This window comes from Hoplias malabaricus, chromosome 5, assembly GCF_029633855.1.
Source record: "Hoplias malabaricus isolate fHopMal1 chromosome 5, fHopMal1.hap1, whole genome shotgun sequence".
NCBI lineage: Eukaryota > Metazoa > Chordata > Actinopteri > Characiformes > Erythrinidae > Hoplias > Hoplias malabaricus.
The window spans coordinates 13,366,968-13,383,068 of NC_089804.1; the positions used below are offsets into that span (position 1 = coordinate 13,366,968).

At 38.6% G+C, this 16,101-nt stretch overlaps 1 protein-coding gene across 1 annotated transcript; it reads right to left on the reverse strand.

Annotated features, from left to right (window-relative positions):
• Positions 1–10,924: 10,924 nt before the first annotated feature.
• LOC136697370 (chemokine XC receptor 1-like) lies at positions 10,925–13,930 on the reverse strand. Its single transcript, XM_066672417.1, has 2 exons — positions 13,799–13,930; positions 10,925–13,594 (listed from the first exon to the last, which is right to left on the reverse strand). The coding sequence occupies exons 1-2, from the start codon at positions 13,800–13,802 to the stop codon at positions 12,582–12,584; spliced, it is 1,017 nt and encodes a 338-aa protein (XP_066528514.1). The 5' UTR covers positions 13,803–13,930; the 3' UTR covers positions 10,925–12,581.
• Positions 13,931–16,101: the final 2,171 nt, after the last annotated feature.

Here is a 16,101-nt window from a genome sequence, read left to right on the forward strand (position 1 = left end):
AATAATAATAATAATTTGTATAAATGTATTAATATTACTAGTATTAATTTGTGTTGTTGTTACTATTTGCATCTGTTATTTTTGCAAAAGATACTGGTTGTTGTTTCTTTCTTCCAGGTGGATGGTTGTTTGAGGTTCTGATGTACTACAGGGATCCTGAATTTGGACATTAGTTTGATTTTATTTTCTGAGGTTTCTATATACACATTTACCTACGTCCCTATATATATAGGGATAATTTAAATTGGACAGGAGTACTTTTAATTGATCGCTTGGCAGCAGGATTGTGAGAGAATTTTTTAGAATGTTTGAAGGATAGTTCAAGAAAGATGGCTTCCTGGCAGGGTTTTCGCTCACACACTCCATAGTCAATTCCCCCAAGTAGACGGCTGCATCCGAAATCGCATACCTCCATACTACACGGTAATCTGAGGTACTGGTGCTGTTGTCCCACTGCTCATGAACGATCACTCGGGTTTGTTGATGCTGGAGCAGGGAGATGCCAGTGTTTCAGAGTTACCTGCTGGTTCTCTACTTTTAGGCTGACTGTTGTAGTTAAACCTGCCGGAGTCGCTCGCCACACTCTGACAATATTCATATAGTCTATTATCCATGAACAGAAACTGAACTTATGCCACCCCTCTACTCCTTCTGAGTTAATGACTGCCCTCCTGTCCAGCAGGACAGCTGAGGGAAGATTGGCTGCTGACGGCTCTTACTCACCTGCCTTAAGACCACATATCTGCCCTCCATTCCCAGCTTCTGCCACACTCCTTACCTTCACACCACATCTGTGACACCTGTCGTCACCCATGCATCAGCTCCTGGATATTTGATGGGACTGATCCAGCACAGAGCATTACTAAAGACCGCCATTACCTATAGAGAGTCCAAGGTTGCTTCTAGCTGTAGCTCTAAATTAACATTCTTATATATGATTTGTTGAACCCGAGGAGGTCCATCTATGAGTCTTGGTTTCATCTTCCAGCTTCGGTGGAATTTTTATTTGCCACTGTCGCCTTTGCCTTGCTCACCTGGGGTTATTAATTTCAATGTTTGTTTTAACTCTCAATTTCTGGAAAGCTGCTTTGTGACACCATCAGGTTGGGAAAAAAATGCACTATACAAATAAATTCAAAATTTGACAGCATGCTAGAGCAGCGCCAGAGCGGATAATGTGTCCAAATACACAATTCGCATCACTGAGTTGGCAAAAGTCTGGGATACAGCAGTGTGCTCCAGTCACATACTCCCAATTCTCTCCAGACGGAGATGTGTTAATGTTTGGGGATATGATTAAATGTTCATAAAAAGCTGTAGATTTCTGTAAGTAGCTTTACTTTAGAATTTTTTATATTTCTGAATAAAGCCAAATAAAGTCAAATTTCATCATTCATTAGAGAACACAGAAGCAAGGTTTAATGTGGGCGGTTATGTAAATTTTCACATTTGTTCTGAAGTTAACAAAAAATAAATAAATAAATAAATCAAACAATTCTGTGTCACAATATGCACTTTGCCCCTGCACTGCATCTGCTCTACTGGACTCTGCTCTACCTCTGTGGTTCCTGGTTGGCTTTCACCCAATACAGCCCTCGAGCCCCAAAATGTAGCCGATTATGTCGCAAAACACCATCTTAATCAAGCACAGGCTTGGAAACTAAAGCAAAGGTGGCAGTAACTGGGGTCGAAGAACGCACCGGCACGTCAACATTTGCGATGTTTCTCTTAATACCTTAGCAATAGCACAGCGCAGAAATACAGTTCAAACACTCTGTGAATGTGCAGAAACTGCTCTTTCCTACGCGACATCCTGAATTACTGTACATCCTGAGTTATGAGCCTATGTATAAGCTTGAGACATGCCTCCTCTGCCTCTTGCCGTGTCTAACTGGTAGATTCGCTTGTTTTTAAGACTCTGATAAAACTATTTCAATCACCAAAACTATTCATCCACATGTTTTCATAAATATAATTTTCTAAATTCAGATTTAAGTTTTTCAGGACACTATAATTATATGACAAGTACTTTAAAGACGAATTTTAGAAAATGTCCTTAGACCCCAAAGGGCTAAGATGCTGTTCTTTTCATTGTAATAAATCTAATTATTTTGCAACGAAATAATGGTGTCGGCATAGAGGTCTTTTTTAGTGTCTTCTTCACAATACTGAAATTAACTACATACGTTTACTGGAATTAACTGGAATGGCTGATTGACTTTTTTTAAAGTAACAAATTGCTACTGTAAAAGATCCACATGATATGAAGATCTAACATTACTTGTAGTTCATAGAGACACATCTTACCAACATACTACAACCTTTAGCTTAGAAAAATGTGCCTTGGTTAAATTTTTATATATTTTTTAATAATAACAAATCGCTATTACGAGACATCCGTATGATATTCATATCTAAAGTCTTTGGACCGTGGGAGGAAACCCACTGGGAGAACACAATATATACCTCACAGACAGTCACCCGGAGCAGCACTCAAACCCACAACCTCCAGGACCCTGGAGTACGGTGTACATTTTAGGACATCCTCAAACCTCAGGCATTCAACAGAATGGCATTATTCCTTGTACAGAACGACTTCAAGTCTCGGGAAAACCATTGTCAAGTCAGATCTCGTGTAATTAAACATCAGGCTTCAGAGCAAATGGCCCCTGACTAACTCCCTAAGAAAAAAGACTTAAGAGCAAAATGTGGTAGTTGATAGCTGAAATGGGAGTTGTTACTAGTAAAAACTATATCAGAGAGATCTTGAATTACAGTTCTTACTATTAAAGTGGAGTTAGGACTTATCACTGGTGTCATTTTAGGTTAAAACGGCTTGCCATAGACTCTGGAATATTTTACAATCATAGGCTGTATGTACAAAAGAATGACACCAATAATAATAACAAACACAGGAGAGGTAGCCATCGTACAAATGTGATACAAGTGAATTTTCTCCCACGTTTTTATGAACATTTTTCAGGGTTCCCCAAAATCTGGTCATATTTTGATTGTGTCACATTTATCTTTAACTGATGTTCCCTTTTGCATTTTATCCATGCTCCCACCCCTAGAGTTAGCATAAGGCGGTGTCTACAACCCACTGAAGGTGCTCAGGTAGTGCAGCTCATCCAGAATGGCACATCAATGCAAACTGTGGTAAAAAGGTGTGCCATGTCTGTCATCTCAGTTTCCAGAGCATGGAGGAGATACCAAGAGACAGACCAGTACACCAGGAGACAACACCATGCAGGGCGCCTGACATTTGCCAGATAACACGAAGATTGGCAGATTTGCCATTGGTGCCCTGTGCTCTTCACAGATAAGAGCAGGTTCATACTGACCCCTCTGTAGGTTCTCACCCCCCTACCTGAAGGGAGCATGATGGATGTTTCCGGGAAATAACCATGGCCTCAAATTTGGAGGTGCTGATTTGCATACTGACTGCTACACACTCAGCGCCAAACTGCTGGAGTGAACATTGGAACATCCATGCAAAGAAGCCCAAAGAACAAGATCATCCGCAAATAGCCGAGATGCCACCACCTGAGCCCCTTGAAGAAAGCCTTTCTATCCCAGGCTATGCCTCGCTACCCTGTCCATGAAAATCAGGAACAGGAGTGGAGACAAGACACTGCCCTGACGGAATCCAATGCCCACATTGAACAAGCCTGACTTACTGCAGACGATCTGAAACAGTCATACACCTTCTCCAAATCCACAAAGTATGTGTAGAGTGGAGTAGTAAACTCTCTTTTGGGCAGGGTACACGTTATTCCTTTTAGGATGTTCATAGGGGTGCTTTTTGGATCGTGGATCCTCACTCCAGACCTGTTCACCATGGGAGACTCTACTGGCAGCTAACAGCTCCCGACGACATAGCCCTGGAAGTCATTAGACCACACAAGCCTTTCCACCAAAACAGGCCCCAATCCAAGAAGGGAAATATTCCAGTTAAATTTTTTCATTAATTAAATTAGTGGAATGTGTTGAGAACAAAATCACAAAAATGTAAATCAAAATTATTATCCTATTGAGGTCTGGATTTGGAAACATACTCAAAATAAAAGTGGAAATTCAATTTCCAGGATGATCCAGCATTCCTTAAGACAGGATAAAATGAGGCTCAGTGGTGTGTGGCCTCCGCTTGCCGTATGACCTCCCTAAAACACCTGAGCATGAGGTGGATGTTCTACCAACCTCAAAGAGTCTATTTCTGATAGTTTGTGCAGAAACATGGACATTAGTGGCCTTCAAGAGGTAATTTTTCATGGCTCTGGCACTGCTCCTCCTGTTCCTTCTTGCACAAAGAAGAAGGTAGCGATCCTGCTGCTGGGTATATGCAGTTCTATGGCCCCCTCCACGTCTACTGGTGTACTGGCCTGTCTCCTGGTATTTCCTCCATGCTCTAGATACTGTGCTGATAAATTCGCACTGTAGCATAGTACTCGATCTGCCCAAGTAAAAATGTTAAAACACAGTGTCAGCCAGAGCTGTTTCAATTACATTTTAGACTACATAGGCGTTATAATATTATGACCACAATATTTCTCTCCATTCTCTCAGCTTCACTGACCATACAGCAGCACCCTGTTCTACAATTACAAAATGCAGTCCATATGTTGCTCTGCTTCCTATTTTTGCTTTCATCCTGTTCTTCAGTGGGCAGGTCCCTACTAGGTGTTGCTGCACAACAAAATAAATATTAATTATACATTCATTATCTGTAAGAACTTATCCAGTTCAGGGTTGCAGTGGGTCCAGAGCCTACCTGGAGTCATAGGGTGCAAGGCGGGAATACACCCTGGAGGGAGCGCCAGTCCTTCACAGGGCAACACAGACACACTTTTGAGACCCAATCCACCTACCAACATTTGTTTTTGGACTATGAGAGGAAACCGGAGCACCCGGAGGAAACCCACATGGACACGGGGAGGATACACCAACTCCTCAGACAGTCACCCGGAGCGGGAATCGAACCCACAACCTCCAGGTCCCTGGATGTAATTATCTGTGTGTTCTAAATTTTTATGGTCTGCAATATCAGTTTTACTGTGTATATAAACCCATAAAAATATACACAATATTTTACAGCTACATAATAAACATATTCCTCAGAATTATTATTTTATTTTAAAGTATTACAGATGACCAAAACTGCAATCACAAAAAAACTGTTTAGCTCAAATGTAACAGCAATGATGGTTGTTGTGCTGTTAAACTCACAGTAGGGACTGTTTGGGTCTTCTGGGTCAGACACGACAGAGCTTTGCACTGAGGCTGGTATTGCTGCTGCAGCACTCACCAACCAAGCCAAGATGAGAACAACTGCAACCTTTTGTTCTTTCTTTGTCAAATTTCTGTAGAACAGGGGATGGACCACTGCCACATAGCACTGAATAGTCAACAACATCAGGAACAATATGCCACTGTAAAATCCAACAGAGAAGATAAAGTTGACACCTTTGCACATTGCATCTCCAAATATCCAGCCCCAGATGAAGTAACAGGCCCAAAATGGAAGTCTAAGAGTGAACATCAGGTCAGACACAACCAAGTTGAGGATGAATATGTTGGTCAATGATTTCAGGGACTCATAGAGGGCAAGGATCACCAGAACCATTACATTACCAATGAGACTGAGAATGATCATGATGGTAAAGACTATAGGAATTGCAATAGATCCAACCCTTACTACAGTTTCCTTGTGACAAATAATGTCAGTTTCCTCATCACAATAATCATACAAAGGTAACCTTGGATTTCCTACATCTGCACTGTTTTCTGGAAAGCAAAAGACAAAAACAGATCAGCCTCCTTCCAGTACAATTCTTAAGTTGACAAGACATAAGGTAAGGAACTTATGTTTCTGCAAAAAGGTCATACATACATCATCTGTGAATTTATATGGTACAGTTAATTTAATCAATATTAGATTTAAATCCAAGAACAAACAACAGGTTTTACTCAGAGTTAAAAAGGCTGAACTTACCCATTTTTGGTGCCCAGTTATTGTTATTCTTTGTTTGTGGAACTGTTTACCTTTCTCCAACGTGAGAACCAGAAATTGCTGTTTAGACTTAAACAAAATTGCTGAACAAATCTGAACAAAATTGCTGTTTAGACTTGAAAAGTAACTTCTATTCCGAAAAATATATAGAATCAATTTATTAGAACAATTCAGGAGAGGTTAGTTCTTAAAGAACAAAACCATCTCCCCCCTCCACTTTTCCTAACATCTTCATATATTGTTCACCCAAAGGAACTGAAAGAGCTTTTTTGTATTATGTGCAGTATTTATATTGCAAAGCAACTTTAGTTCTTCTGCTACTTCTTTTTTTATTATTATTATTATTTTCCTGATAATTGTCAATAGCTCAAGAACTGCTTAATCTCAAAACAATTTTTTAAGATATTAAAAACAAGTGTTATTCTGCCACATAAAATGTAACCTAGCCATGAAGACATTTGTGTCCATGTCAAGCTAAAGCTCTACAGAGACTAAGATTTACAGTTCAGTGTACCCATTATTCTTTCTGTTTTGAAAAAATAATTAAAAATAGATTTTCAAAGAATTAAAAACAGGAAAATGCTCTTTCTGTTTCTGAAGCTGTGGTCAGCATGAAAACATTTTTGACCCTTTTTTTGACAAATTTCACCCATTTGCATTATCTATCATAACCACTGACAGCTAATATAAAGATAACCAATACATTCAGCCTCAGAGTTTTATTTTGATTGTTCAGAATGTACACAGTATCTTGTGGTGTGTGTTAATACACACAATACACATTAAACACGGGTCATTTCTGCGCTAAACAGGTAAAATGGCATATATTACTGAAAATATTTAAACTTCTATCTCATGCTCTGGGAGCAGGCATTCTAATTATGACCCCCAATAATTGAACATTCAGAGAATTGTATAACTGCTCATATAGATGTCTCAGTATTATAACACTGAGCACTGAGTCTGAACTGTTGTAATTTGTTGCTGGTCGTGGTCTGTGTCACGTTGCCTTTGGAAAACCTTCTGTGAAATCATCTTCAAATGGTTTCTGAATTTTACATCAACAAAAGCATAAAACACTGAGACTGAGAATGAGACTGAGAATGATCACGATGGTAAAGAATGTGGGAATTGCAATAGATCCAACTCTTGCTACATATTCCCAGGAGCAAAAAGCTGTTGGATCATATACATAATCAGTATTATCATCATTTGTAGGTGTAGTGATGTGTTCTGTAAAAAAATAAAGAAAATAACTTTTAAACATAGTAAGAACAGAGAACTAATCTTAAGTATTTCTTAGCATTACTCAGCCATATTTTTTAAATGTCCCAAAGATATATTTAAGGAGTTAAATTATATATTCTGGTGCTCTGAATGAAAAATATGAAGCTAAGAAGGAGCATGATGGTAAATATTATGGAAATAGCATTGGATCCAACTATTGCTACAGTTTCCATTAAACATATTTAATCTCCAAAAAGTCATAAATACATCAAGTGAGGAAAGTTACAAAGTACAGTGATTTTAATCATTACTACCCTTAAATAAAAGAAAAAGAGTTTAAAAAGTTGTATTTACCCATTTCTACTTTGCCCAGTAATTGTTTTACTTTGTAAGTGTTAACTGTGGAAATGAAAAGTGAAAAAATTTGGTTTTGTTTGAAAAGAAAAGCTCTATTCTGGGATTAAAACAAATCAGGATATGAGAGCAGTTCAGTGCAATTCAAGAGAGGTTGGTTCTTAAACAACAAAAGTGTCCCTTTTTCCCAACGTCTTTACGTTGTTCACCCCAAGGAAATGAAAGATTTGTTTATTGTGCAGTAGTTATAGTGCTTGCAAAGCATCTTTATTTCTTCTGCTACTTATTATTTTCCAAGATAAATAACTCAAGATCTGCCTAACCTAGAAAATGTTAAAATTTTTGGTGTGAAGGTCTTTTAATAGGTGTGTTGGATTTGACTTTATATTTTTACACAGACGTTTTAAGGTATTAAAAACCTCTACCCTGACCAATGCTCTTCAAGTATTATTCCACCACATAAAACAAAACCTAGCCATAAACATGTCTGTGTGCATTTAAAAAAAATAATAAATTAAGAAAAAAGGATTTTTGCAAGGAAAAGAACATGTTCTTTTGTTTTCTGGAGCCGTGGTCAGTCTGACTCAAGGTTCATTCACTGCTGTAAACAAAACAATTGATAAACAATAACAGTTACCAGTGTCCTGCCACTATCGATTTATTTATGGCTCTGGTTCTGTCCTGGTTCAAACAGAGCTGGTTCAAGCAGCTCTACGAATTGACACAGGTTTGGTTCCCATCAAAACTCATGCAATCTCAGGCCTCTGGATGGCACCAAGGTTCATGGATCCTGAAAGGAACCAGTTAAAGAACCAGAGTTCATGGTTTCAAAAAGACCAACGATAGAGTGGTTGTATTTTGTCTTGCAGAATGTCTTTGTGATGTTGCTCGTCTTTGTCACATCTTAATTCAAGTAAAACTCTAGATATTTTTTAAAGTTTTCACAAATGTCTCAGCTGTAGATCTCAGTCTCTTACCCAGCATGGATTGTGTGCAGTTGTGGAACTGTGGTGGTGCTTCAGGTGTAGGTTTCTCTGTAGTCGTGATGTCAGCAAGAAGGGAACATTCAGTTGAACTTTGGCAGTGTGGAGCAGGATACTTTGAGTTCTGAGGGCAGGCAGCCACAGGCAGGATATGGTCAAATCTATTAAACAGCTTTTCAAAGTGTGCCAAAATATTATGATCTAATGCCAACACAGAAATATAAACATGCAGTCATTTCAGTAGTTGCTCAAACACAGACAACCAATGTAATACAGTTGGGTTTATTTAACAGTTGTAAATTAAAGCATGTACAGTAATAAAAACTTGGTTTGATAGAGGAATATTGCAAAACATTATTGTGACAAAAGCATACATTCATAAAACATCCAGATTTTTATACCTTTTTTACAACTTGGTAGTTTTTGTAAACTCCATTAACATGCCATGTTTCTTAATGGAATAAAGAGCATCAAAAAGCAAAAATACTAGATGTGTTTCAAAGGAGAATTACATCTCAAGTACTTCACTATATCTTCAAATGTAAATCAACTATGTTGCCACTATCACCTCTGGCAAAATTGCTCTGTGCATGGGAGAAGTGAGGGAAAATATTACACAGCTTCTCTAGTCAGCTAGATTTATAGCTATAGTTTAATTTCACCCATTAGCGTTGTCTATCATAACCACAGACCGCTAATAAATTGATAATTAATAATAGGCTCCGCCTCAGTGTTTTATTTTGATTGTCCAAAATGTACACATCAAACTGTAAAACATACAAATATAACCACCTCAAGCACTATCAGAGCAACAGAAACCCTCTCCGCATTCAAGAAATCCTTGAAGACCCAGCTCTTCCGAGAATATCTCTTGCACTGAATGTCTTTCTTTAATGCACTTATTACTTCCTGGCATATTGCACTTAATGTAAGGTATTTTGTATAAATTGTGCTGTCGTTTGAATGTTAGATCCTCTTTTGTAAGTCGCTTTGGATAAAAGCGTCTGCCAAATGCATAAATATAAATGTAAATCAGGAGAAAGAAGCACTGAGGAGTGAGCTGAAAAATGTAAAAGACAACACAAGAAAAGAACTTAATAAAATAAAACAGGAACTGAAAAGAGAAATAATATGTCTTAAAGAACAACTACAACAAAGAGACACCACAATAATAACCTAAAAACACAGATACAAAAATACACTGAGCAGCTGAACAACTTTCACACTGACCCCCAGCTCAAACTTAGCCCCTCACAGCCCAGTGACAGCCAAAATCATCTACATCACATCTCAATTCAAGTAAATCTCTAGATATTTTTAAAGCTTTCACAAATGTCTCAGCTGTAGATCTCAATCTGTTACCCAGCATGAATTGTGTGCAGTTGTGGAACTGTTGTGTTGCTTCAGGTGTAGGTCTCTGTAGTCGTGATGTCAGCAAGAGGGGAACATCCAGTTGAACTTTGGCGGTGTGGAGCAGGATAATATTTGAGCACTGAAACAGGAACAGACAGGAAGACTGACAGACAACCGAGAACAGGGGGAGACATGGGAGATGCCAAGAAAGAGAAACACACATCTACACACACAAGAACCGACAAGGGAACACTGAAACAAAGGGACTATATATACACAAATCACTGATAAGGGACACTTGGGGACAATAACGAGAGGGCAGGACTACAAAGGAGACTCAGACGAGAGGGTGGAGCTAAGGCGGGACTAGGGCGGACACAGGAAGAATAAACAGAGCCATGTGCTAAATGAGCACATGGCTAGGAAAACAAACACAGTACATGACACTTCACTATATCTTCAAATGTACATCAACTATGTTGCCACTATCACCTCTGGCAAAATTGCTCTGTGCATGGCTGGTCCAAGTGGATCAGACACAGCAGTGCCACTAGAATTTTTAAATTTGTCAGTGTCTCTGCTGGACTAAGAATAGTCCTACAACCAAAAATATCCAGCCAACAGCGTCCTGTGTCCATGGACGAGCTACTGTCTCTGACTTTACATCAGACCAATGTGATAGGTGTGTATAACAGAATGGACAGTGAGTGGGCACAGTGTTTAAAACTCGAGTAGCACTGCTATAACTGCTCGTATAGATGTCTCAGTATTATAACTCTGAGCACTGAGTCTGAACTGTTGCAATTATTTGCTGGTCATGGATGCTTTTTGAGTTCTAAGGGGAGGCAGCCACAGGCAGGATATGATCAAATCTATTAAAAAGCTTTTCAAAATATGCCAAAATATTATGATCTAATGCCAATACAGAAATATAAACATGCAGTCATTTCAGCTGTTGCTCAAACACAGACAACCAAAGTAATACAGTTGAGTTTATTTAACAGTTAAATTAAATCATGTACAGTTATAAAATCTGGGTTTGATAAAGGAATATTGCAAAACATTATTGTGACAAAAGCATACATTCATAAAACATCCAGATTTTTATACCTTTTTTAATAAGAACAACTTGACGGTTTTTGTATACTCCATTAACATGCCATGTTTCTTAATGAAATAAAGAGCATCAAAAAGCAAAAATATAACATGTGTTTCTAAGGAGAATTATACCTTTCAAGTACTTCACTATATCTTCAAATGTAAATCAACTATGTTGCCACTATCACCTCTGGCAAAATTGCTCTGTGCATGGGAGAAGTGAGGGAAAATATTACACAGCTTCTCTGGTCAGCTAGATTTATAGCTATAGTTTAATTTCACCCATTAGCGTTGTCTATCATAACCACAGACCGCTAATATAGCGATAACTAATATTAGGCTCCGCCTCAGTGTTTTATTTTGATTGTCCAAAATGTACACAATGTCTTGTGGTGTGTGTTAATTCACACTAAACACTACATTCAACACAAGTCATTTCTGCGCTAAACATGTAAAATGGCATATATTACAGAAAACATTTAAACTTCTATCTCATGCTCTGGGAGCAGGCATTATAATTATGAGGGGTCAGGCAACAAGAAGGTTTTGTTCAATAATTATTATATTAATCATATCATTCATTCATTCATTATCTGTAACCCTTATCCAGTCCAGTGTCGTGGTGGGTCCAGAGCCTACCTGGAATCATTGGGCACAAGGCAGGAATACAACCTGGAGGGGGCGCGAGTCCTTCACAGGGCAACACACACACTCACACATTCACTCACACCTACAGTCACTTTTGAGTCGCCAATCCACCTACCAACGTGTGTTTTTGGACTGTGGGAGGAAACTGGAGCACCCGGAGGAAAGCCACGCAGACACAGGGAGAACACACCAACTCCTCAGACAGTCACTTGGAGCAGGAATCGAACCCACAACCTCCAGGTCCCTGGAGTTGTGTGACTGCTGCACCACCGTGCCGCCCCATATTAATCATATCGATATATATGTAATTATGGTAGCTTTTCTTATACCAGTAAAACCATTACTTTAACACCTGAAATTATTGGAGAATTATTAATGAGATACGGAATCATTGGTTTAAGTATATGTTTATAATGGAAGACACATAACAGAGACACCACCATTAAGGATCTACAGTGTATATTACACATCAACCTGTAAACCATAAAAATAGTTTTTCTTCTAGTTTTACAATAACACAGTGTTGTTCATCTGTTGCTCTGCATACTTTGTTCTTCAATAGTCAGGGCCACTACGGAGCAGATATGTTTGGGTGGTGGACTATCCTGAGTGCTACATTGACACTGACATGGTGGTGTTGTTTTCATATGTATTGTGCTGGTCCAAGTGGATCAGACACAGCAGTACCGTTAGAGTTTTTAAATTTGTCAGTGTCTCTGCTGGACTAAGAATAGTCCTACAACCAAAAATATCCAGCCAACAGTGCCCTGTGTCCACGGACGAGCTACTGTCTCTGACTTTACATCTGACCAATGCGATAGGTGTGTATAACAGAATGGACAGTGAGTGGGCACAGTGTTTAAAACTCGAGTAGCACTGCTATAACTGCTCGTATAGATGTCTCAGTATTATAACACTGAGCACTGAGTCTGAACTGTTGCAATTCGTTGCTGGTCATGGTCTGTGACACGTTGCCTTTGGAAAACCTTCTGTAAAATCATCTTCAAATGGTTTCGAAATTTTACACCAATAAAAGCATAAAACACTGGGTTTAGACAGCAGTGGGAAAAGGCGAGAAATTTGAAGACATAAAGTGCATAATCAAGATGCTTACTGACATTACACTCTAAAAAAGCCTTGATCTCATGATGACTTAACAACTGCAGAAATATGACAATGTTATAAGGAGCCCAGCTAACAAAGAACACAACTACAATGCAGAAAATCAGCTTTATAGTCCTGTGTCTCCTTTGGGCTCGGGTCCTGAAGACAGTCTGAAGAATTCGTATGTAGCAAAAAGCCATGACAATAAAAGCACTTACAAAGAAAAAGTTCTGTAAATATATCACAACAAATTTGTCAGATTCACTGTTTGGTTCACAGTGAAGACTGTTGGGGTCATTTGGGTCAGACACAACAGAGCTTTGCACTGAGGCTGGTATTGCTGCTGCAGCACTCACCACCCAAGCCAAGATGGGAACAAATACAAACTTCTGACCTGTCTCCCAGTCCGACAGAGGGTACACCACCGCTACATAGCGCTGAATAGTCATCAGCATCAGGAACAATATGCTACTGTAAAATCCAATAAAGAAAACAAAGTTGACACCTTTGCACACTGCGTCTCCAAATATCCAGCCCCAGATGAAGGAACAGGCCCAAAATGGAAGTCCAAGAGTGAACATCAGGTCAGACACAGCCAAGTTGAGGATGAAGATGTTGGTCAATGATTGCAGGGACTCGTAGAGGGCAAGGATCACCAGAACCATTACGTTACCAATGAGACTGAGAATGATCACGATGGAAAAAAATATGGGAATAGCAATAGATCCAACTCTTGCTACATATTCCTTGGAGCAATAATCTGATTGATATAATATATAATCAGTATTATATTCATTTGTTGTTGCAGTGATGTCTTCTGTAAAACAAAGACAAGGACATTTAAACATACTAAGAACAGATGATTAATTTTAAGCGCATCTTAAGCCATATTAATTTTTTAATATCCCAAAGATATATTTCAGGAGTAAAATTACATACTCTGGTGCTTTGGATAAAAACAAGCTTAATAATCAAAAAGAACTAGTGGCCATGTAATTAAATTTATAATAGCTTTACTAACCCATTTTAGTCTTCTGTTGCTGCTGCTCTTTATTCCACAGACAAATATTTAGTCAGAAGGTCTTTCAGTAGCTCATCCCAAATACAATATCAAATAATGATGTCCAATGGTATCTTCTCTCACAGATCGAGTAGAACAACACTGAAGTGTAGTTTTATGATCAATTCACTAAAGATAAACGTTTCCCCTCCCCTAAAGTCAGACACATTTCCTATTTCTGATGAATACACAATGGAAAGGTTGATGTATTAAATACCTCTTTTTTTAACACAGTGCAGGCATTATATAATGTGTTACAGTAGCAACAATCCTAAATGGAGAACTTCCATCCATTGGTTCCACCCCCTCCTAACTGAGCCTGTGTTGACTAAACTCAACAAGCATAGTCCTCTGAAAACAAATATGTAAATATATAATGATATATAACAACATTATTTGATCTTGGCCACCTAAACTTTGCATTTGAATGTACGACAACACTTGGTGTAAGAAGCATTTTTCATATTTAATAGATGGAAGAAATTTGCTTAAAAATCTTTATTTGAAAATTTGTGTTTGATCTTGACAGAAATGTTCTCTGAACTGTCTACAGTCTAATTTATATAATCTTGAAATAAATAACAGGCAAAATAGAAAACTGACAAATAAACACAGTGTACTCTGTACTGATAGTAATGTTCATGTTATTCTTAGGTGTGTTCTAGCTATGTCACATTAGCAAGTAGGCCATTGCTTATAAGAATGGTTCTTTGGAAGTTTGCATTCTCAGTGGTTTACTAGTGTCTGTGTAATGTCTTGAAAATATATTATAATGTAATGTAAATTATAATATAATATAATGTCATGAATGTATATTTTTCTGTTTTATATTAACTTAATTTTTAAATTAATATAAAACTTGTTTTATTATAACTTAATATTAAATTAATTATGCCATTATTTCTGTTTGACTTCCCAAGATTTGTAGAAAGTTGTTCAATTATCTGATATAACATTTATATTGTGATACTAACCTAAATAAAATCACAAGAAAAATATTACTGACACATTATCGTATTAAAGCGGTATACATTGAAAAGGGAAAAAAATAAATACAATAAGTAGCACAGTTGCAATAAAGGCGGTGTTCCAGTCAGTAATCCTTGGAAACATTTATAGATCATTAATAGCCTTAATAGATCAAAGACACAAGAAAAATATTCATTCATTATCTGTAACCCTTATCCAGTTCAGGGTCGCGGTGGGTCCAGAGCCTACATGGAATCATTCGGTGCAAGGCGGGAATACACCCTGGAGGGGGCGCCAGTCCTTCACAGGGCAACACAGACACACACACACACACACACACAGTCACTCACACACTCACACCTACAGACACTTTTGAGTCGCCAATCCACCTACCAACCTGTGTTTTTGGGAGCAAACCGGAGCACCCAGAGGAAACCCACGCGGACACAAGGAGAACACACCAAACTCCTCACAGACCCAGTCCACAGATAGTATAAATGGGGATAAATGCCATGGGTTGTAGGCTTGAACCCCACCTTGTGTGACTGTAAGGAGTGTGTTGTGTGCTCCCTGTGTCTGTGGGGGTTTCCTCCGGGTGCTCTGATGTCTTCTCAAAGTCCAATAACACATGTTGGTAGGTGGATTTTTTATTAAAAATTGTAAATATAAATATATAAATATGACTTAAAGTGTGAATGTGTGTGATGCCCTGTGATGGACAGGGGTCCCATTTTGGGTGTGTTTCTGCCTTGTGCTCAGTTATTCCAGGCAGGTTTAGAACCCACCATGACCCTGAACTGGATGAAGAGGTTACAGAATATGAATAAATGAATAAAATCCACGGACGTGTTTAGATTTGTCAGTCTATGATTTTTACACCCTCTAAATGCTCATTATACCACAATACCATGAATAGCACGAGACAAGCCGTGCAGATGATCCCTGTGACAGAGGAGATACCATTTCCCCAGCTGTCATATGACATATTCCCTGCAACCAAACCCCATGAAAATGACCATTGGATCAGAGGGTGAAAAGGCGGGACTGAGGAATGGAATACGTACATGGGATTTATGTGTTCCCTAAGGCCACATATAGACTACGTCTGGAATACACAATGGGATTTTAATCCAAGGATGTTTTAAACCACAGACTGTGTGGTAAAACACACCACTGATGTGTAATACGAACAAATCTCTTGTTCATTGCCTCCACCCTGTGTCTCTGGAGAGGTAGTTTCTGATTGGCTGGCCCTCACGTCAATCATAGCAATAGGTCAGACAGCAGGTTTGTTC